This window comes from Bos indicus x Bos taurus, chromosome 4 (genome assembly GCF_003369695.1).
Source record: "Bos indicus x Bos taurus breed Angus x Brahman F1 hybrid chromosome 4, Bos_hybrid_MaternalHap_v2.0, whole genome shotgun sequence".
Lineage (NCBI taxonomy): Eukaryota > Metazoa > Chordata > Mammalia > Artiodactyla > Bovidae > Bos > Bos indicus x Bos taurus.
The window spans coordinates 37,619,824-37,643,369 of record NC_040079.1 but is presented as its reverse complement, the minus strand read 5'-3'; the positions used below and the strand labels follow the sequence as shown (position 1 = coordinate 37,643,369).

Below are 23,546 nucleotides of genomic sequence, written 5' to 3'. Positions count from 1 at the left end.
AAGTATTGATACTCCAAATATTGGAGTCCAAGTATTGATACTTTATTGTTATTGATATTTAAAGGTTTAAATATCAACCTTTGTTACCTTGATAGCTTTGAATCCAGTAGCTTCTTAAAGAAATAAATTAGGGTTTCAAACAGTTGTGGTAAACTAATCATTGTAAACTTAATAAAATAAAAATAGAATCAGAGATTTTCAAAATCTTATTGTAGTTATACCTACATGTATGTATATAGGTTACATTTTATGTTTCATAAAGGAAAAGTGCCCCGCGGTTAAACATGTCAAACAGATTTAGAATGACAGATGGATTTTTTTGTTGTTGTTCTTTGAACCTAGGAGATTTTGTTGTATTTTAATTTGTGTCTGAAATGTGATTCCAGTATCCTAATGTGGAAATGAATTCACATGGAAATAAGAGAAGTCTTCATTTTGGTTGACTGCTTTTGTTTCAGTTTGAATTCAGTGAGGTTCACTCAACCATAACATTAAAAATTCCTGTGCTTGAAGCAAAAGCCATGGGAAAGCGGGGCTTATTTATGTAGCCCATAACTTTAAAACATAATAAATATAGTGTTTATAACCTCAATATCTTTCTTTCCTACCCGCTCCCTTTTTTCCCCCTCCTCCTTTGTCATGCTTTTGTAAACATAGGAAGCTTTGATGGCAGCTGAAATTAGCCAAAAGAACATTAAAAGACATAAGATTCTGGTAAGTATATAATTTTACTATTTGAAATATAACTTTACCTTTCAATAAGTTATGAGACTGCAAGTAATTTGAGAACAGATTCTTCCTACATTTTGAGAAGTTATTTCCCATGAATTCTCTAGCCTGTGAGGTCAGAATATTTCATTTTATTAGATCAGTTTCTGCTTGTAAACAAGAAATTTGAACACCTGCTAGGAGGCAGTCTCAGGTAATTTGGAAACTGGATTTATAAATACCCTTTAAATACAAAGCTTTCCAGTTATGTGTGGGGAAGTTTCTTTAAATTGTAGGTAAAATCACATTATCATGAAATTTATCAAGAGAATAGTTTCATAAAGCTAGATTGCTTCCATGTCTCCATTAAGAACAGACCCAATTTATTTTGTTATGGTGACTAATCTAGGACATCAGATACATTTTTATTACATTTTGGACTCTGGAAAAATATTGTGAATAAAAGACCATTTCTTTGCTAACTGTGACAATGAATGTGCGGATGAAAAGCCAGAAAAGAAATGGTATTCTCTGAGTGTGAAAGATCTCTAGAGATCATCTAGCCCAGGACCCTGGCTGACAAATGCAGATTAGAAGATTAGTCTTTTGTGGCTATTTGGGTTCCAATGCAGATTCCTTTTCCCTGCACTTTCCCACCTTAAACTTCTGTTTAAAATTCTTCAAAATAGCCTAATTCTCAAAGAGTATACAAAGAAAATAACTCAGGAACTTATTCATTGACAATTGTAGAGAATAAGGAAGAATCTAGAAATGGAGTAGTCCTGCCAGTACAAGTGTATAATTGAAGTAAGCAGGTCAAAAGTAAGACAAGCTTAGCTAGTCAGTTGTGCATTGGATTTGGTAACATGAAAGTGACAAGTACATTTTCCGTACATGTATTATTTATTCTTGACATGCTTTGCAGAGTGAAAGTGAATAGGAGATGATGAAGTCGAGTAGAATAGAGACTATTAGGCTTGCTGCAAAGTGGAAAAGATTCAAGACTGCAGGTGGGGACTATGACATCATGGACAGGTTTTGGTAGTCCTGGGTATTTTGTGTAAGAGAGACATTTAACATGCTTATAAGGGGAAAGAGAGAAAATCAGGTTAAGGTTAAAGGAACACAGGGAACAAAGGTTGGACAAGTTGACTCTGCAAAGGAGGCATCTCTTCTCTGAACCTGTAGACTCACTATAGATAGTGTGATCTGTGATTTTCAGAGAAATAAAGTTAGTCACCCTTTCTTCATCCTGTAGTTCCAACAGATTTGGAATATGATTTCCTACGTAGTCGTCCTTAAAGTAAAATTGAATCAACTAAGAACTTTGGGTATTTCCTTTCACTCTTGAAATGGGCATGTCCTCTACATTGATCATGCCTGGATATTTCCTTCCTGGGACAAGGCAAGCAGAGAGAAATGGGCTTCTACCATTTCTGCCATCTAGGAAGAAGTTCCACAAAAGATTTTTTTGTACATAGAACTTAAAAATCTAAGTTTTTTTTTTTTTCTTCTTCTTCTTTTTTTTTTTTTTACATATATTGAGTTAAGCTTCTAATGCAGATGCTTTTGCATGGAACTAATCTTTCTTAAGAGTCAGTTCAGTTCAGTTGCTCAGTCGTGTCTGACTCTTTGCGACCCCGTGAACCGCAGTACGCCAGACTTCCCTGTCCATCACCAACTCCCAGAGTCCACCCAAACCCATGTGCATTGAGTCGGTGATGCCATCCAACCATCTCATCCTCTGTCATCCCCTTCTGTTCCTGCCTTCAAATCTTTCCCAGCATCAGGGTCTTTTCAAATGAGTCAGTTATTCGCGTCAGGTAGCCAAAGTGTTGGAGTTTCAATATCAGTCTTTCCAATGAACACCCAGGACTGATCTCCTTTAGGATGGACTGGTTGGATCTCCTTGCAGTCCAAGGGACTCTCAAGAGTCTTCTTCAAAACCACAGTTCAAAAGCATCAATTCTTCGGCATTCAGCTTTCTTTATAGTCCAACTCTCATATCCATACATGACCACTGGAAAAACTGTAGCCTTGACTAGACGGACCTTTGTTGGCAAAGTAATGTCTCTGCTTTTTAATATGCTATCTAGGTTGGTCATAACTTTCCTTCCAAGGAGTAAGTGTCTTTTAATTTCATGGCTGCAGTCACCATCTGCAGTGATTTTGGAGCCCAGAAAAATAGTCAGCCACTGTTTCTACTGTTTCCCCATCTTTTTGCCATGATGATGGAACTGGATGCCATGATCTTAGTTTTCTGAATGTTGAGCTTTAAGCCAACTTTTTCAGTCTCCACGCATTCCAGTTAACTAGGAAATTCCTTCATTTCATTTTCCTTAGGACATCGGCTTGGCGTATATAAACCACCTGGTGGCAAGAGGAGAGTATGATATAGCAGCACGGTAATCAAGATTTTTTCACAACTATTTGTTAATATAAATAGAATTGAGCCATATTAGCAATACAAAGAAGTCATTCTTTACAACTGACTTTTTTTTTTTTTACATTTTTCTAACGGGTAGTTTTGAATAGTAGTAGTTTTAACCACAGAATGAATTGATATATGTTATTTACCCACCTAATGTCTCATTTTTACCAAATGAAAGATATTTTTCTCAATGAAAGAGGTCTCAAAATACATGAACAGTCTGAGATTTTACCCATTTTATAAGACAGCTTGGAAAAATAGTCTTCAGGCCTACATTTTTGTTCCCTGATTTAGGGAAATGTGTTTCTTTGATGTGTAAATCAAAGTTTTATTCATATATAAACATTTTTTTCCGTATTATGCACTGAGGTAGAATTCTAATGTTCTAAAGACTGATTTTGTAGTCCATTATTTAAAGCCAGTGAAGAATTAGTTTAAATGGATACTTGTAGGTATGATGGTATTTTTTCAAGGCATAAAGGGTCCCCAAACTATCAGCATTCATCTGGTTAAGTAGGAAACGCAGAACAGGAAAATCATTGGGAAAACCCTTATCAAAGTCTTCTGAAAGGGATTCATCTTTATGTATAAGTATTTGGTATTTTCTTGATTTCCATCAACTCACATGCAGTCAAGTGAGTACCAGTAATAAATACCTTTATGTTCATTGGCACTTGAGATGGAAATTTGTCAAAACTCTGGGAGAAGAGATTTATCTAAACCACTGGGGGAAATGACTGCTTATTCTGTCTCTGTTTATTTTCTTTATTTATACTTTCTTTCTCCCTGGGATGTTTTTTACAACCAGCAAATGCCAGAAAATTCTTGGGAAAAATGCAGCACTCTGGGAATACGAAGTTTATAAATTTAAAGAAATTGGACAGCTTAAGGTAAGCAAACTTTATTTTTAACTCTTAATTTTTCTATGTAGTATATTGAGGGCTTCCCAGACAGCTCAGCAGTAAAGAATCTACCTGCCAGTGCAGGAGACTGTGGTTCGATCTCTGGATTGGAAAGATTCCCTGCAGAAGGAAATGGCAACCCACTGCAGTATTCTTGCATGGCAAATTCTGTGGACAGAGGAGATTGGCAGGCTACAGTCCATGGGGTCGCAAAAGAGTCAGACATGACTTAGTGACTAAACAACAATGACAACAATATTAATGTTGAAATGGAAATAAAATTAAGACAGTAGTAATCAGCTCTTTATTGGGAAGCGAGTACCATTTCAACTAGAAAGAAAAACTTTTAGAAATTAGTTACAAAACAGGAGCCTGTTTCATATTTTATGTCCATAAAATATATATATATATATTTTACATATACGATATGTTCACTTTTTTATGTCCCTCCAATTCCCTCAGTGTTTAGATGAAGTTTTAATGTTCTTTTTAATGAGTATGGAGAACAGGTATGGTCTTATCATAGTAGATTATAAACAGAAGGCTTTTTTCACATGTTCTGAATAATTAATGCATTTTCCAGTATTTTACTTACTGGAAGATAGACGAAACATTTTGACCAGGTAGCTCCAACAAATAATTTTGATATTTCATTTCTTTAATCTTTCAATTTAGTGTGTAACATCCAAACTAATCAGTAAAGTGTTCCTGTGCCTGTAGGTATGTGTGAAACATTTTCACTTCTCAGTTTTTGTGAGCCTTTTTAGTGCTGTCCTAGAATTATGAATATGCTTTTTAAAACTGCAGTTATTCAGCTGGCCAGCCCTGTGCCTCATCCTGCCCTTGCCCCATAAATATAAGTCTTCTCTGGAAGACCCTCCAGGACACTTATGGTCATGTTTATTGGGCCAATCCTAGAGGGTCTTCTCCAGTCCTGTGGCCATTTTTACCATGATGGCTCCATCACTCAGAACTCCGTATGAATTCCATATCTGTGTTGGAACTTTGTGGTGGCCATTTTTCCTTGTGTGTACATACTGCTGATAATGGTCACTCAAATTAATGTGAATCCATTCTCACCTAAGCATGGTCTTTCTCCTTTCAATCTGTGTGTATGACATCACAGTATACCTATTTATCCATGTTTAATAGCCACTGTCCTGATGAGAACATGTAACTTACCTCCTCCTCCTGTTTAGTTGCCAATCCTTGTCAGTTTCATATCATCAGTATTGATTGGGCCTTTTCTCCCCCTCCAGTACCACTGCCTTAACTCCCACCTGAGCTCTTGCAAGGGCCTTCTGGTAGATCTGTGGACAACCCTAACCCAGAGTGAACATGTTAGTTGCTCAGACATGTCCGATCCTTTGTGAGACCTCATGGTCTCACAAGCCTACAAGACTCCTCTGTCCAGGCGAGAATACTGGGGTGGGTAGCCATTTTCTTCTCCAAGGGAGCGACCCAGGGATCAAACCCAAGTCTTCTGCTTTGCAGGCATATTTTTCACCACTGAGCCATAGGGGAAGCCCAACCAGGAATTAGCTATTAGAAAAAATAAGCATGTTCCTCTCATCCCCACCTGCTGAAAGTATCAAATCCAGATTCCTTTCATGACCGCCCTCAGCTTTCTCTCGAGCCTCATCTCCAAACCGTGTTGACCTCCCTGCATGCATAGTGGGTGCACATGGTGCCATGCCTTTACCCATGCTGTTCCCTCTGGCATCTGTCACTTCTGCTTCAGTCTCCAAGATCCACCTCTCCACAGCTTCCTGTTCATCCTTATTTCAAGACATTTAGCACACAATTGGCTGTTTAGATATCAGCATACTTCCCTCTGAGGCTGTGAGCTCCTGGGACAGTGCCCCAAGCTCTGGGTCCCCAGGACAGAGCATGGTGAGTGGTAAGGTAGTGTACTGCAGAGCTATTTTCAAGTGTTTGGAAATTGGAAACTTTTAATACATCACTGAGAAAGCTAAAAACGCAAGATATATTTCCCCTTAATTTCAAAACATGAATAGATGTCATGTAACTTCTGTGACATTCTCTCTTATAACTTAGATTTTCGTTAATTCATCAAGAAGAAGAGAGAAAGTTTACTTAACAGAGTTAATTTTTTTGCTTCAAATTTATTCATACATGTAGACACCCCATATGTACTTTTAAAAATATATTGTATTATAAAAAGAGCTTATTTGAATCTTTTATCTTCATAATATTTTTCCAAAGTACTCTATTGCCTTAAAATTTAAAGTAAATGTATACTTTTATATTTGCTGCCTATTGCAGTACAGTTTTACTTTGCTACTTTTTAAAGTTTTTTTTTCTTTCTTTTTCTTTTCTTAGGCGATTAGTCCTTATTTGCCAAGAGGGGATCCAGTTCTGAAACCACTCATCTATGAAATGATCTTACATGAATTTTTGGAAAGTGATTATGAGGTATGACATTCTAACATGGTCGTCTTGTTTTCAGTGGAAAATGTTAAGAAATCTAGAAAAATAGCACAGTGGAGCAGCTGATTTAAAGGCAGCAGCTTTGCAGCTTCTGTGGTCGATGAAACTGGGGGTACATACACTCTGATGACAATTAAAAATACGTACACCTTGTTAGAGAAAATGTCTAATCTGTGGACATTATGAAGATTTATTAAAGCTAGCTTCTTGATAGAGCTAAAGGAAAAGGATCAAGTACCATTTGGGGGTTTTCAGAGATAGAATAGCATCTGCTAACCATGCTTCTAACTACCCTGAAGAATGTAGAACTTTCTGAAATGCAGAACTTTGCCAGAGGAGGATCAGAGAAGTTGGGAGGCAGGAAGGAAATTGGAAGTGATCTGTTTGCTTATTGATTAAGGAGGAAACTAGTGCTTAAATTGCTTATCTGCTGTATACTCTGTACTTTCACTTGCCTGTTGTGATGTTATACTCCCAACATTATATTAGTAATATCCAATTTTACAGAGAACTAAAGATTAAAGAGAGAACTTACCCATGGCCGTATATAATAGGCATGCCTAGGTTTGAATTTAAATTTGGTGTTTGCATGCACCCAAAATGGACTTTTTTTTCCCCGGCCATGCCATATGGCTTGTGAGATCTTAATTTTCTAACCAGGAATCAGGCCATCAGACCTGGGCCCTCGGCAGTAAAAGTGCAAAGTCGTAACCACTAGACCGTCATGGAAGTCTCCCAAAATGGATTATAATTTTTAAAGTTGTTCCTTTAACACACATTTATTCGGAAAATCTGTTTCATGCCTACTGTATTCCAGGAATGTGCTAGGCATTAGGCATGCAGGTGTGAATGAAATGATGTGCATTTAGCAGTAGCTCATAGTCTTAGTCACACCCAAGCATGTAAACCAGCAGTTCTCAACAGGGGCAGACACCCCCCCACCCCCTCACTCGCCCAGAAATACTTGGTGATGGAGACATTTTTAGTTGTCATGACTGGGAGATTGGTAACACTGTCATTTAGTAGGTAGAGGCCAGCAGGATGCTGCTAAACATCCTTCAATGCACAGGACAGCTCCCTATGACAAAGAATTCTGTCCTTAAATGTCAGCAGGCCTGAGGTTGACAAACCCCCAAGGTAAACAGATAAATTATTACATCATATGCCAGGTGCTCTCATAAGGCTGTCCACGAAATGCTGTGGGAAGACTCAGCCTTCTCCTGCTTCTGACCAGAGGGAAAGATGAGATTTCTGGTGGGCAGGTTCCAGGCAAGGCTGGTAAGTTCTGCTGCTGGGACAATCCATTCCCTGGTAGATTGCAGACCATGGGCTCCTCTTCTCCAGCTTCTGTCCAACCTTCACAGTCTTTCATGAAAGTGGTGCCATCTTCAGCTCCTACTAATGTTCAGGAGCCTAACCCAGTGATCTGTTTTCATTTTTGGTACCTCATAGCATGTTACAAGTTGTCCTTGCCTTCACACATTCTGATGTTACGTTTTGAAAATAAGGAAGACTTTATTTACAACTTTCCTCCTTCCCACAAGAATGTGTGGTGACTTGCAGAAAGGTTAATAGAAATAGAAAGAGGCAATCGGAGAGGGCATGAGAAAAAGAACTGTGTTTTGAGTGCCTACTCGGGCACTTTTTTAACCAATTACTGAGTCCATTTAAAGAAGTGTAATAATGCAAATACTACATTCTCACTCTGAGATTATTTTAGAGCTTAAGATCTAAAGGGATTTTTAAGATTGTAATCCTTTAATAACACAAGGACTTGTTCAGTTACTGTCAGCCAAGTGTTCCTGGATATGTTCAATTCAAGCATTCTGATGCCTGCATCACCAATGTAATTCTTTTACTGTTATAAGCCTGTATTTTTATCATAGGGAGGGATTAAGTGCTTCAGTATGAATTAAAACTGAACAAAATATTTATTAATTGTGCATACTAATGGGACAATTTATTCATGTTCTTTTCTTATTAGCATGTGTTCTAGTGTCATGATCCAGTCTTCCCTCCCGGCCTGGATCTATTCCTTTCTAGATCTGTACAGAAGAGTTTATGGTAATGGTGTATGCCATTTATTCTAGGTTCTAACTCATGCAGTCTAGGAGCATGGTTCCTATTTATTTCCTATTCAGTTCAATTCAACACATCTTTAGAACCTACCATGGTCGAGGACTGGGCTGAGTACTCATTTGGATCCAAGAGGAAAACACAGTCCCAGCCTTCAGTGGATTTACAGACTGGTTGCTAAGTTGCTAAGTCACTTCAGTCGTGTCTGACTCTGTGTGACCCCGTAGACGGCAGCCCACCAGGCTCCCCCATCCCTGGGATTCTCCAGGCAAGAACACTGGAGTGGGTCCCTGGTGGCTCAGACAGTAAAGCGTCTGCCACAATGCGGGAGACCCGGGTTCGATTCCTGGGTTGGGAAGATCCCCTGGAGAAGGAAATGGCAATCCACTCCAGCACTCTTGCCTGGAAAATCCCATGGATGGAGGAGCCTGATAGGCTACAGTCCATGGGGTCGCAAAGAGTCGGACACGACTGAGCGACTTTACTTTCTTTCTCCAATGCATGAAAGTGAAAAGTGAAAGGGAGGTTGCTCAGTTGTGTCCGACTCCGCGACCCCATGAACTGCAGTTTATCAGGCTCCTCCATCCATGGGATTTTCCAGGCAAGAGTACTGTAGTAGGGTGCCATCGCCTTCTCCTACTGGAGACACTGTATAAATAAGCTTCAAGTAACTAGAAAATATGTAAAACAGGCAGAGTAATGTGTTATATAAAAAAATGAGAGATAGTTATTGGTTGTAGTTATTGGAAAAGGTTTCTTCAGTGAAAAAAGACTTGTAATGGACTGTTCCTGTTTCTTTCCAGTATGTTCTGAGTACCTAGAATAATTGTCATAAATATTCCATCTTTGTACACCTTCCCAAAAAAAGAATTGTGAGTGTTCTGTGAAAATATGGAAAGAATATGAACTTTATTTCAAAATATGAGGGATGGTACAGGGAGGGAGGTGGGAGGGGGGGTTCAAGATGGAGAACACGTGTACACCCGTGGTGGATTTATGTTGATGTATGGCAAAACCAATACAATATTGTAATTAGCCTCCAATTAAAATAAATAAGTTTAAATTAAAAAAAACAAAAAACAAAATACCAAAGCTTAGTATACTTGTCCTCTTTTTAAAGTAATGTAATTTAACAATAAAAAAAGAAATTTTATTATTTGTGTGATTCTCTTACAATTCATTATTCAACCCTTATTTTTTTCCAGAAACTTTTAAATCCTATATCATTAAAGGTATCTTGTTGATTCATATCTGGAAAACTTTTGACTGTGAGTGGAATAAATAAGCAAAACTTAAAGCTTATAGATTTTTTTTGCTGTATGTTTTAGGGTGTCTTCCTAGTCATTTTATTAAGAAGTTTATGAGTAATTTGATTTTGTCATAAGCTCTTGTAAGTAATTCATATTTTAGCTCCCATCATTCTTTCATGTTTAGTTTTGAATCAAACTGTCATGGACTTGATCAGATAGCAGTGTTGTGTAGCAACACTTGATCACACATAATGTGGATGAAAAATAGTACTAAAGGTCAGATTAAAAATATAAGAGGCTTCCCTGGTGGCTCAGTGGTAAAGAATCTGCCTGCCAATGTAGCAGACACAGGTTCAGTCCCTGGTTTGGGAAGATCCCACATGCCACGAAGCACGAGCCACAGCTATAAAGCCTGTGCTCTAAGCCCGGGAGCTGCAGCTGCTGAAGCCCGAACACGCTAGAGCCCATGCTCTGCAACAAGAGAAGCCAGCGCAAGGAGAAGCCTGTGAACCGCCACTGGAGAGTAGCCCCCACTCTCTGCAGCTGGTGAAAAGCCTGCAGCAAAGACTCAGCACAGCCAAAAATAAAATTATTTTTTAAACACTGATAAAAAATATAATAAAAAAATATATGAAATTAAAAGTATTTTCTTGAAGGTACTGGTGCTTCATGATTTCTTTGTATGGAGTTTCTACTGAAACTTTTTAATTTTTAATTTATAGCCTACCAGAATTAAATAGTTAAGCATTGCTTCATAATATTAATAACAGATATATAAGCATGTTAAAAATGGGGTGATTTTTGTGGCATTTCGTTTAATGAGTAGTCCTTAACCTTTTACTTCCTATGATGGGCACCAAGGGATTCTCTTACTTTGCCACTGAATCCTGATAGCTCCCTGATAACTGTGTCTTCTAATTATTAATAAAGGCTTCAGGGTAATTTCATCAGTATTTTTCGTCATATTTAATCAGAGATACATAAAATCAATTAAGCAGAGAATAGCCTAATGTGAAATGTGATTAGTGTTTATTTCAGTTTATGTTGGAGTCGTCTCATTTTTACTCATGCAGTGTGACCGGTCATTTTGTCTTATTTTCATTAGAAGTTGGGAGTGCTGCAAGGCTATTAACTGAATCAGGAAAATAAAAAAGGAGCCAAGCTTTCATCTTTCCCTAAATAGTATTATTCCTGGTCTCAGGGCTACTGAGAATTGCTAGTATTGGGGTGGAAATCTTGTCAGGACATTTTTCTTTTAATCTTATAAATTACAGAGTCTTAAGAAAACAGAAACTTGATCCTTTGTACTTGATCCAAAGTATCATTTTGATTCAGAGAATATTTTAATGTTGTGATTCAATGGTTTTATAAAATATATCCTCTTTATTGAGTGAATCTCCTTCCCAAATCTCACAGATCAAACTGTAGTCATGGTCACATGAAGGAAAGTTGCAGTTTGAATAGAAAATACACAGACTGTTGTTTTGATATCTTGCCATCCTTCCCAGGGGATACTTGAGTAGAAACTGGACTTGAAACTATATTCCTGATTCTCTTATGATTTTTCTTCTTACCAAATCCTAGTACTTGACAGAAGCAAATTCCACCATGCTGTTTCATTTCTAAGTATCATTTAAACCAATTAAAAGTATTTCTAAGTATCATTTAAACCAATTAAAAGTTCAGTAAGGCACTGAAGTAAAGTGCTAGTCACTCTGTTGTGTCTGACTCTGTCCTGTCTGACTAGCCCACCAGGCTCCTCTGTCCATAGAATTCTCCAGCAAGAATACTGGAGTGGGTTGCCATTCCCTTCTCTAATAGATCTTCCTGATCCAGGGATTGAACCCTGATCTCCTGCATTGCAGGCACATTTTTTACCATCTGAACCACCAGAGAAGCCTCATTAAGGCATTCATTGAGTTATTTAATATTAATAATTTTTTCAATGTGAATATTTTTATTTCTTCTGCTATCTATAGAAACATTTAAGGTTTTTGGTTTTGTTTTTTTTTCCCCCTAAAAGTTGCCAAAGATCAGTAAGTAAACTGCTCCCTAGTACTTTGAGTTACAAGGGCTAAAATTAGGGATCAGCACTGCAGAGGCTGTCCAGGACACTGGCTCACAGCACTGGAAAGCTCTGGAGACAGGATCCATAGCACTGGAGACAGGATTCAATCAGGGGATCTGGAATTTTCTATGAGAACCACAAATTTTGAAATCCAGAAAGAGGGTAAAAGCAGGGGATAAAACTTGAACCAAAGTCCCAAATCCCTAAACAAAACTAGAATTAGAGGCACCCAGTGGAAGGAAGATGATAACTTGCTGAACGTGGGATGCGGGGTGATTCCACCATGGGAGCAAAGCCACCACCTGCACAGTGCTGGCTGCACAGCTGACTTAGACAGTATCTGTAAGATGTCAGAGAATGCCTTCCAGGTGTTACCGTTAGTCCACAATGAGGAGAGAGCAAGTAGACCTAAACTCTGTGCAGTGGTGCCTAATGGAAGGACCCCGGGGCCTCGCTTCCTCATGCATTTCCTCCAATAATAAGAGCAGGGATGGTTCTGCCCGCTTCCCTTTTCAGGAATGGCCAATGGAAATGGATATGTGGTCATTCTCTGCCTCCCTTGCCACCACCAAACCCATAGTCTGAAAATTGATGATATGTTTATGGACCAATGTTTTCATCATAAATGGTTTTGTGTGTTTTCCATGAAACTTTCAGGCATTGTTTGAACTCATGGGATTGCTTTCCTTTTTAAAGAGTGTTCTGTTTTTCCCCCTCGGTTAGGGGTTTGCCACGTTGATCCGAGAATGGCCGGGAGATCTGTACAACAATTCAGTAATAGTTCAAGCGGTTCGGGATCACCTGAAGAAAGATAGTCAGAACAGGACCTTACTTAAAACCCTGGCAGAATTGTGAGTATATTTTAATGCTTTTTTTTTCCCCCCCAAATCAATCGTCATGAAAAGTATTCATATTTTAGCTCTGGCAAACTGAATTGGGAGAATGCAAGTTTGTATGTACCATTTTCCTATATTCACTGTTAGTAAAAAAAACTTTTCGTAAGCCTCCAGTGTACAGCTAGAAGGTAAGGTAAGGGAAATGTGTGAGACTGTACAGTTGTAATTTATTTCCCAGAGGAGAGGAGCTTTGGTCAGCACCATTTGGTGGAGGCAGTGGTTTGGGGAGGGAAGGACGCCAGGTCTTAGACTACTGCAGCGAGTCATTTTCCCAGTGAGGCTCTGGTTTCTGTCATTCTTGGGTCTGCAAGTTAGTAAACTTTTCAAACTGTAGACTCTTTATAAGATTACTGGGGGCAATTCCGTATGGGTTGGTTTTCATGAAATTTCTTAATCAAGAACTGAGTGTAGTGCCTGGCACTGAGTCAGGTCTCAGAATATGGAAGCTTGATCAATGCTTTTTGTATTTTTGGGCACTTTAAGTGACTCGGGCTTTGTGCTAAATGCCTGAGATACAGACAGATAAGGTACCCCTGTGCCCTAGGACCTTTGATTAGTGAAACAAGAAGCACACTGTAGTTAATCTCAGAAGACCACCTTGCTTCAGTCCCTCCTCACACTCCCGCCATCTCAGACAAACCCTTCTGTCACTCTTACCTCTTTTGCCCGCGACCAGGAAAAGTAAACCCAATGACCTAGTATCAGGGCTGTTAAGACTTTCCACCAAAGGAGTTTTGTCTGTGGCACTGAGTTGGAACACTAATGGTTTTCTTCTGGAAACATTGTTCTAGATTTCCTTGGATTCTTTCGTTACTAACACTAATAGTACTGATAATTCTCTAGTACTAATAATGGACCCAGTGCGGCTTAGCATCAGTTGGCCTTTAGGAGCTGACTTGCGAAATTAAGCAATGTGAAAAACATTGTTTCAACACAAAAACACATTTGAATTTTATACAACCTCCTTACAGATAAGCTTTTGGAATATCACCCATCTGTCAGCTGACTACTGTTTGTAAGAATTGTAACTTTCTATTACTAGAATAAGAATTTCCTTCATTTGGGGGTCATAATTTCTTTGTATATGGATTTCTCTAAAACATTTTGAGAGTTTTCTGTAGGAAATTAGTTTTTGTCAATATTGACAGACTATTGACAATAGAATATTTTCAATTTCCTAAAATTTTCTCAAGGTTCTGAGAAAGAAATACTTCCTGGTCACATATAGTTCAATCCCAAGGAACACTTTTCTAAATAAAGTTAATTTTTCTCTCTAAACAAGTGTTTCAGTTTTCATTAAAGTAAAACATGATTTATTGAATATGTCTTCATGTTTTATTAGAAGTGTTGATGAACATTAATGTAAAACCTTTGTCTTACCAGGTACACCTACGACAAAAACTATGGCAATGCTTTGGAAATATACCTAACATTAAGACACAAGGATGTTTTCCAGTTGATCCACAAACATAATCTTTTCAGTTCTATCAAGGATAAAATTGTTTTATTAATGGATTTTGATTCTGAGGTAATGTTTTTCTTTTTTTAAGATTTATTTTTTAAAAAATTTTATTGGAGTATAGTTGATTTATGGTGTATGTTAGTTTCAAGTGTACACAAAGTGAATCAGTTATAATGTGTTTCTTATTTTACTACTGATAAATTATTTGTGCTGTCCCAAGTTTTTATAGACATTTGTCCACATGCTGGAGTAGTTAATAAATCACATAACCTGTTGTATGCTAACTGTTCAGAACACTCTGACCCTCGCCAGATGTTCCTTTAGTAGTTGGCATTCAGGACTCCTTTAGCTGATGCAGTTTTTCTGTAAAAGCAATCATAACTTGATGTGGAACTTTTAAAGTTGTGTGTATGTGAAGTAATTTTTTTGTTTTTTAGTAAAACAGGTCATTGTAATTCATAGGAACAGAGAAACTAGCCATATGCTTTAGCTCATTCAATCCTCTTAATTGTATGTCCCAGAATTCAAGCTGTAAGTAAACTGTTCTGGTCTGTTTGTGGCACTTTTATTCTTTGGCATTCACAGCTTTAGCATGTGGAGTTTCCATTGGTCTCAGATGACAAAAAGATAAAAAAGAAGATAATAAAGTGCATTTGAATAGTGGGATGTTTGTCTAATGACTTCCCTGGTGGTAAAGACTTCAGATGGTAAAGAATCTGCCTGCAATGTTGGAGACTTGGGTTTGATTCCTTGATCAGGAACATCCCCTGGAGAATGGAATGGCCACCCACTCCAGTATTCTTACCTGGAGAATTCCATGGACAAAGGACCCTGGAGGGCTACAGTCCTTGGGGTCACAAAGAATCAGACACGACTAAGCAACTAACACTTTTACTTCTGTCTGATGAGGGCACCCAGCCTCCACATCTCACAGTGGGTCTTGTACAGTGATAGAAATTGTATGTATTTTAAAAAAGAAAGTTAATGCCAAGTGCTAGTGATGAAAAGAAAGTTTCATAAAATACAGTAGCTGTTACTCGAAAAGTTGAAATTTTAGAGTAGAACACTTAAGGTTCCAAAAAGGTTACTTGGACTTTTTAAAATTTTATTTTACTGTATCTGGGGGTATTATGTGCTATATTATATATTATATTATTTGCTATATTATATATCTATTACATGCTGTGTATTAGACTTCACACACTTAAACTTAATTTAAATAGAAGCTAAATCTACTTTTTCTGAAAGATGCTTTTAGCCCATTTTTCATTCTGAAGTCCTTAGGGAGTACAGATTTAAAAATAGTGCAGTTCCTAGGAAGTTCAGGTGCAGAGATTCTGCTTCTCTGGCAGAAGATGATTAAGGGGATGAGCAACTTATATAGAAATTAATTTTCCCATAGCCAGTCTCCCCTTATGACTGACCCACCCTTCATGTATCTCAAGAGCTTATTTTGCATATAAAGCTGTAGACAAAAGATGAATGAGTTCAAATTCATTGCTATTCAAGGGCATGAACTCAAGGAATCACGTAACTTTCTAATTAGAAAATAACTTAAGGGTAATCTCTTCCAACATCCTAATGTTTCAGAAAAAAAATGCAGCAGACAGGTAGACAATGTAACAGAGTCAAGAACAAGACCCAGGGACTCTGTATGAGGCTTAGTCTGGTGGGTTGTCTTCCCACCGCCTCTTGTTACAAACACTAACTTGTGTTTCATGAATGATAAAGGTGGCTAAACTCAATTCTGTAAATCCATAAGCTTTACACTGTTATGAAGCTTCAGGTGTCTTTTTTTTTTTCCCCCTTCTGTGTCTTATCCTCTTCTCCACATAAGACCAGCTCCTTTTATCTGTGCAATCTGTAAAGGGACTCCATCAATATTCACGTGGCCAGAAAGAAAGCTCTTTTTTGTGATACTGGGAATATAAATGCTTTGTATTGTGAGTTGTAGCACAGCATCATTTTATGTTGTATGCAAAACACAGAGACCGCAGAGTGAAACAGATTTTAAAATACATTTAGAAATATCTCAAGAACCATTCTAAAGCTAAGAACCCTCTTATCCATGTAAAACAGGCCCTCTGCCTTTCATGGTGATACCATATATAACACATTATGTTCTGTGTTCTCTTTTTCTGTGGCAAATTTCAGTGACTGGGTATTTTTTCATATTGCAGAAAGCTGTTGACATGCTTCTGGACAATGAAGATAAAATTTCAGTGAGTGCCTTTATATGTATTGAAACAGATGAGTGTCTGAGACCACTATCACCATAAAGAAGAGAGATGTTTATCAGATAATTTCACAGCTGTATTTGTATCCTCATAACTCTACATTTAATTTTTTTTCCTATAGATTAAAAAAGTAGTGGAAGAATTAGAAGACAGACCAGAGTTGCAGCACGTGGTGAGCATGACAGTCCTTCTCTTTTGCCCTTTGATTGAATAGAGCAGCAAGTCACCTTCCAGTGTTGGTTTGAGAAGACTGGAGTGAACACAGTATTCTGTAATTGTTATAATGCAGCAGATGATCAGAATCCAGACTAGGAATTAATAACAGATCAGGAACTTTAACTTTGACTCAAAATTGAATTGTGATTAAAAAAAAAAAGTTATCACATTTTTGTATTATCAAACTATGCCTAGGAGTAAACAACTTCCTTCTGTCAATTGAAGAAAAAAAAAATACACACCCTGAAAGTTGAGAATTATGTGTTATTGAGCACATACAGAGAACTATAGCCTGGGAGAGCAGCCTCTTAGATAGTGCTAAGGGACTGTTCAAACAGGTCAGGGGAGCCAGGATGTATAGCAGTTTTTGCTGGGGAAAAAAACAAAAATATAGTGAAATGTCACAAGAGTATTGCTAACCACAGACACAGAAAACAAACATCTCAAGTTAATGATTTAGTGCCTTCCTTTGTATAGGAAGATGGTAGACTCTGGGCTCATTGAAATCATCCCTTAGATATGCATCTTAACTGTCCAGGGCCAGAGTGTGTTTTTCTCCAAGCTGACTTCCCCTCAGGGTGCACTGTTGGGTTGGCTGCAGGGGCTTTATGGGGTTGATGGTGGGCAACATTCATTATTTACAAATGGCAGGTAGTGTTCTTTGTCCACACTTCTCTAGTTACCATTCAATATAATTATGGCATCAATTACAGCCAAGCCAGTTCCCTGACTCTACACCAAAGATACCAAGTTTTCCTGTTAAGGAAACACCACACAGCTGTTCCATGTCCAGGACCACACAGAACACTCACAGATCAAGCCTCATTTTTTGACAGAGCCTGTGCCTTCTTCTCTTATGTGGTCGTGTGGTGGTGCCATTGGGCCCATTACTCTAGATTTCTTCTGTTGGGGGGCTCCTTTGATTCTCTGCATTGCTGTCATCATGGGAGCAAAACAGGAAGAGATGTTTTTCTATGTCCTTTCAAAATGATGCCAGAGAAGTCTTCAGTGAAAATAGGGGTTGTTCCCAGTAGGCCTGTGAGCATCATATAAGACTGTTGTGTCTGTGCGCACCTCTTTGCACCCCGGGAGGAGCGTTAGGAAATAGAACATTTATAAGTCAGTTTCATGCACTGAAGCTTTTGAAGACTCCAGTATAGGAAAGTGAAGTGACTTGGGGGGAAGTTGTCCCTTTGTTTGCTCAGTGGTTTTCTGAATGCTTTTTGCTCTGTTGTTTATGACTGAAAATCGCCAGATTATCTGCTTACCGAAGCAAGGTACCTCTGTGCGGGTCATCATGGAATTTGTTTGCAAAGCAGTGATTTCTGGCTTCCTTCAGCCGTGAGACAGGACTACAGGCGGCAGGTACCAAGTGACAGTGTCAGTAGGGCAGTGGTAGAACGGTGGCGGCGCTCACACGGAAGGGGCCCATCGTCTCTGTCAGGCAAAGTGATGTCTCTATACGTTTGCCCCAAAGATGTGACAGAACCTTCTTAATCCGTTTGCACCTCTGGGAAACCACAGTGTGTCAGTTCTTACAGTGACGCCATGCCAGTGGAGTGGCCGGAGTCTTCATCAGAGCAGGGACTTCTCTTGGCCTCCCCCAGTTCTTGCCTGAGAGAGAGGGAGCGGTTAACCCAAGGAGGGGGTTCTCAGTGTGCTTGTGTCCTGGTTAGGCTTATTTAGTGACCATATACGACAGCAAGTGTCAGGCTCCAGCAACTTCATTCCCTGTCACAACTTCAGGGCAGGCTCATGCTCTGTGTTGAGGAATCAATCCAATCAAGGGGGCAGATGCACTGATGCACTTGGTGTGATGAAGTCGTCCCACCTCAGGTGGGTTCTAGGGTGTTTGTGTCCATTTAACATGAACTAAACATTGAAGAAAGTAGGGAAAACCACTAGACCATTCAGGTATGACCTAAATCAAATCCCTTATGATTATACAGTGGAAGTGACAAATAGATTTAAGGGCCTAGATCTGATAGATATAGAGTGCCTGATGAACTATGGAATGAGGTTCGTGACATTGTACAGGAGACAGGGATCAAGACCATTCCCATAGAAAAGAAATGTAAAAAAGCAAAATGGCTGTCTGGGGAGGCCTTACAAATAGCTGTGAAAAGGAGAGAAGCGAAAAGCAAAGGAGAAAAGGAAAGATATAAGAATCTGAATGCAGAGTTCCAAAGAATAGCAAGAAGAGATAAGAAAGCCTTCTTCAGCGATCAATGCAAAGAAATAGAGGAAAAATACAGAATGGGAAAGACGAGGGATCTCTTCAAGAAAATCAGAGCTACCAAAGGAACATTTCATGCAAAGATGAGCTCGATAAAGGACAGAAATGGTATGGACCTAACAGAAGCAGAAGATATTAAGAAGAGGTGGCAAGAATACACAGAAGAACTGTACAAAAAAGATCTTCACGACCCAGATAATTAAGATGGTGTGATCACTGACCTAGAGCCAGACATCCTGGAATGTGAAGTCAAGTGGGCCTTAGAAAGCATCACTACGAACAAAGCTAGTGGAGGTGATAGAATTCCTGAACTATTCCAGATCCTGAAAGCTGATGCTGTGAAAGTGCTGCACTCAATATGCCAGCAAATTTGGAAAACTCAGCAGTGGCCACAGGACTGGAAAAGGTCAGTTTTCATTCCAATCCCAAAGAAAGGCAATGCCAAAGAATGCTCAAACTACCTCACAATTGCACTCATCTCACACGCTAGTAAAGTAATGCTCAAAATTCTCCAAGCCAGGCTTCAGCAATATGTGAACTGTGAATTCCTGATGTTCAGGCTGGTTTTAGAAAAGGCAGAGGAACCAGAGATCAAATTGCCAACATCTGCTGGATCATGGAAAAAGCAAGAGAGTTCCAGAAAAACATCTATTTCTGCTTTATTGACTATGCCAAAGCCTTTGACTGTGTGGATCACAATAAACGGTGGAAAATTCTGAAAGAGATGGGAATACCAGACCACCTGATATGCCTCTTGAGAAATTTGTATGCAGGTCAGGAAGCAACAGTTAGAACTGGACATGGAACAACAGACTGGTTCCAAATAGGAAAAGGAGTTCGTCAAGGCTGTATATTGTCACCCTGTTTATTTAACTTCTATGCAGAGTACATCATGAGAAACGCTGGACTGGAAGAAACACAAGCTGGAATCAAGATTGCTGGGAGAAATATCAATAACCTCAGATATGCAGATGACACCACCCTTATGGCAGAAAGTGAAGAGGAACTCAAAAGCCTCTTGATGAAAGTGAAAGTGGAGAGTGAAAAAGTTGGCTTAAAGCTCAACATTCAGAAAACGAAGATTGTGGCATCCGGTCCCACCACTTCATGGGAAATAGATGGGGAAACAGTGGAAAGAGTGTCAAACTTTATTTTTCTGGGCTCCAAAATCACTGCAGATGGTGACTGCAGCCATGAAATTAAAAGACGCTTACTCCTTGGAAGGAAAGTTATGACCAACCTAGATAGCATATTCAAAAGCAGAGACATTACTTTGCCAACAAAGGTTCGTCTAGTCAAGGCTATGGTTTTTCCTGTGGTCATGTATGGATGTGAGAGTTGGACTGTGAAGAAGGCTGAGCACCGAAGAATTGATGCTTTTGAACTGTGGTGTTGGAGAAGACTCTTGAGAGTCCCTTGGACTGCAAGGAGATCCAACCAGTGCATTCTGAAGGAGATCAGCCCTGGGATTTCTTTGGAAGGAATGATGCTAAAGCTGAAACTCCAGTACTTTGGCCATCTCATGCGAAGAGTTGACTCATTGGAAAAGACTCTGATGCTGGGAGAGATTGAGGGCAGGAGGAGAAGGGGACGACAGAGGATGAGATGGCTGGATGGCGTCACTGACTGGATGGACGTGAGTCTGAGTGAACTCCGGGAGTTGGGATGGACAGGGAGGCCTGGCGTGCTGTGATTCATGGGGTCGCAAAAAGTCGGACATGACTGAGCGACTGATCTGATCTCTGAAACATTGAATATCGATTTCTGACTTCTGTGCAATATATTGATAACCTTGCTACTACTCCTAGTTGAAAGTGAATCACTCACTCCCTTGAAGGTTCATTAACTTTTTCAGACAGTCAGAAAAAGAAATCAGCTATGAAAATGGGTTCAAAACACCTGACTCTTCTGGATTTTTTTCACTTTTTGAGGTCCCCAGTGGAGGCAGCGTTTCATGGCAAACACAGATCTCAGTAAAACTTCAGGAGAGGAGATTTAGAAAATATGAGAATTAATTTAGCAGTTTCTACTGGAGTTATTTTGAGAACATGTTCTTGCTCCATGATTCTACCCCCTTTTATATAAAGGATGAGAATTTTTACAATCTAGAAACACTCATCAAGCTTTTTACTTCTGAGGTGAAGCAGATGATGGTGGGAATATTAACAGCTCCTGTCATTAACATTTCTGCAGTGCCTCTTACAAGCCAGGTATGGTTCTGAGTGATTTACAAATGGTAACTCATTCAGTCCTCACAACTGAAGATTTTTGCCAATAAAGAAACTCAGTCACAGAGAGGTTAGTGACCTGCCCAGGGCCACGTGGTTGGTAAGAGGCAGAAACAGGTCACTCGGGGCCATCCTAGGAAGGACCAGCACCTCCTTACTCTTGCCAAGGTGTCTCCTTTCCACTTCCCCTTCACCTAGAGATTTTTCCCAAAAACTGCTTTTCCACCAGCCTGTCTGTGGCTGAAAATAGCAATGTTGAACAGGTATCACTTCCATATTTTAATATCCCTCATTTGTTCCTTTGATCTTTTTAGTATCTGCATAAGCTTTTCAAAAGAGACCACCATAAGGGACAGCGCTACCATGAGAAGCAGATCAGCCTTTATGCTGAATTCGACCGACCCAACTTGCTTCCATTTCTCCGAGACAGTATCCATTGCCCCCTTGAAAAGGTGAGTCCCAGATGCCCCGGCTCAAACGCTGCGAGGTGAGAGTTGTCATTGTTGATAAGCTCTGGGTTCTTCTAGTCTTCTGTCTCTGCTCGTCCATCCTCATTCAAGGGAAAGACTGGCTCTTCAGGCACGAGGTTTTGCCGGGCATTCTATCACAATGGGTGGTCCTATCAGATCAGATTTTGGTAAGGACCTCAAGTATCTCTAAGCCAGGTTTAACTGGGATAAAGGTCTCATCTAGGATCTAGGACTCTATCAACCATAAAACACTGTCCAGAGTCTGATGCATTTACCAGCAAAGTCAGCCTGGGAGGGGGACATGGACCACTCAAAGCCAGAGGCAACTGCCCCAGTCAGGACTCCAAGTTGATGCATAACTTCAGTCCTGCACCCTGTGTGCTTTAAATACCCACATGATGTACTTTTCTATTTCTCTGTCACACTCAATTCCATTTTAGTTATAATGTAGTTAACTGTAGTTATAACTACAGTTTCTAGTCTCTCCCACCATCCTATAAGTTCTTCAAGGAAAAGGAGTTTGTTTCACTGATTCTCATAAACTCAGTAGCCAGCCACACATTAGACACTTAATGTTATTGCATGCCAGTTGAATGAATGAATAAATTGATATCTACAAGGTTCTAGTTAGGGCTGAATATGAACTAGTAAGTGTTATGAGCTTGCTGTTTCAAAATAAACTACAATACTCACCATGTGTGTACTAGAAACTGGGTGACTGAAGACCCTCAGTTTTGTTTCCATGGTTCTTCACACCATCTGCAATGCTCTCTACCATCTACACATATCTTCCTAAATTCAGATGGTCAGAGAGCAAGTACTTTCTACCATCAGCCATATGTAGCAACAAAACAAAGTATTTGACCTGTAAGAGACACTTACTAAGAAGTTGACTTGACAACACACAATTTTTGTGCAATCACAGCTTTTCTAGTTGCTTCTTCAGCCCATGATGATTAACTTCAAATGTGTTGAATTTACTGTGAACCAGTTTCAGCTCAATGGATTTTCTGAATCTACAATTAAAAAAAAAATCTTGCCTGCATATTAGTTTATGAAAAACATTAACAGTTTATGTTTGGGCCCTAAGGCTTTTTCTCAAGAATAAATTTGGAAACACATCATCTTAGAAAAGCAAACGTTCCTCTCTTTTCTCACTTCTGAATCTATAATCTAGAAAAAGAGGGAGAATCTTAATCTTTGAACTGTGCCCCTGTGTTTGTGCCTCACTTTGAAGGAAACATGTGTTTCCAGGCAGACCTGGCCTTGTCCTGTTGACTCCTCAGCCAGAGCCCCACACACGAGGGTGATTAGCACCCACCCAGGCATCCTTCTTCCCCTTCACTGAACACTGTACAGAGGTTCCATGTGGATTCCAGTATGTCCATGTCTGGAACATGCTTTCAACCCATTTGGTTTACAGTTTTCCAGTCCAGTAGTGTTCAATGGAAAGCACACTGCTCTGACCACAAAGGCAGCATCAGAAATTCTCATCTCCACACATGATATTTGTAATACAGAGAACTCACCTGGAGCATTGTGTGGGCCCTTTGGAATTTTTCTCTCTGAGCTACTGGGAAAAATCAATTGCATATAAGAGAATTCAACACAAACCTGAGAATAATTATGTTTGAAGTAGTTTTTTTTTTTTTTTTTTTAAGATAACTTTCAGTGGAAGGAGAATTTGGAACAAAATGGATTTGAGATAGTAATGGTTGAAACATGTCACTATAATCAAGTCATTAGGCTTTCATGTTAAAGATTTTTGAGACATCTTTATTAGAGATTATCTCTGCTTGAGACTCCATTGGGGAAGTCTGTATATTTGCAAAAAATATACAGTCCTTGCTCAGGTACCTCAAGCCATCTTAAAGGAGATTTTCTTGACTTTAATTCATGTAGCATCTCATTCCTT

The 23,546-nt window shown here is 39.2% G+C and overlaps 1 protein-coding gene across 1 annotated transcript in view; it reads left to right on the top strand.

The window, feature by feature from the left end:
* The window catches only part of VPS41 (VPS41, HOPS complex subunit), a 188,141-nt gene that overhangs the window by 147,124 nt on the left and 17,471 nt on the right, over positions 1–23,546 (top strand). Inside the window, exons 14-22 of the mRNA XM_027539162.1 lie at positions 658–714; positions 3,052–3,113; positions 3,948–4,029; positions 6,385–6,477; positions 12,610–12,737; positions 14,166–14,310; positions 16,425–16,466; positions 16,603–16,653; positions 21,476–21,613. Coding sequence (XP_027394963.1) covers positions 658–714; positions 3,052–3,113; positions 3,948–4,029; positions 6,385–6,477; positions 12,610–12,737; positions 14,166–14,310; positions 16,425–16,466; positions 16,603–16,653; positions 21,476–21,613 — 798 coding nt within the window. The remainder of the gene's footprint in view (positions 1–657; positions 715–3,051; positions 3,114–3,947; positions 4,030–6,384; positions 6,478–12,609; positions 12,738–14,165; positions 14,311–16,424; positions 16,467–16,602; positions 16,654–21,475; positions 21,614–23,546) is intronic.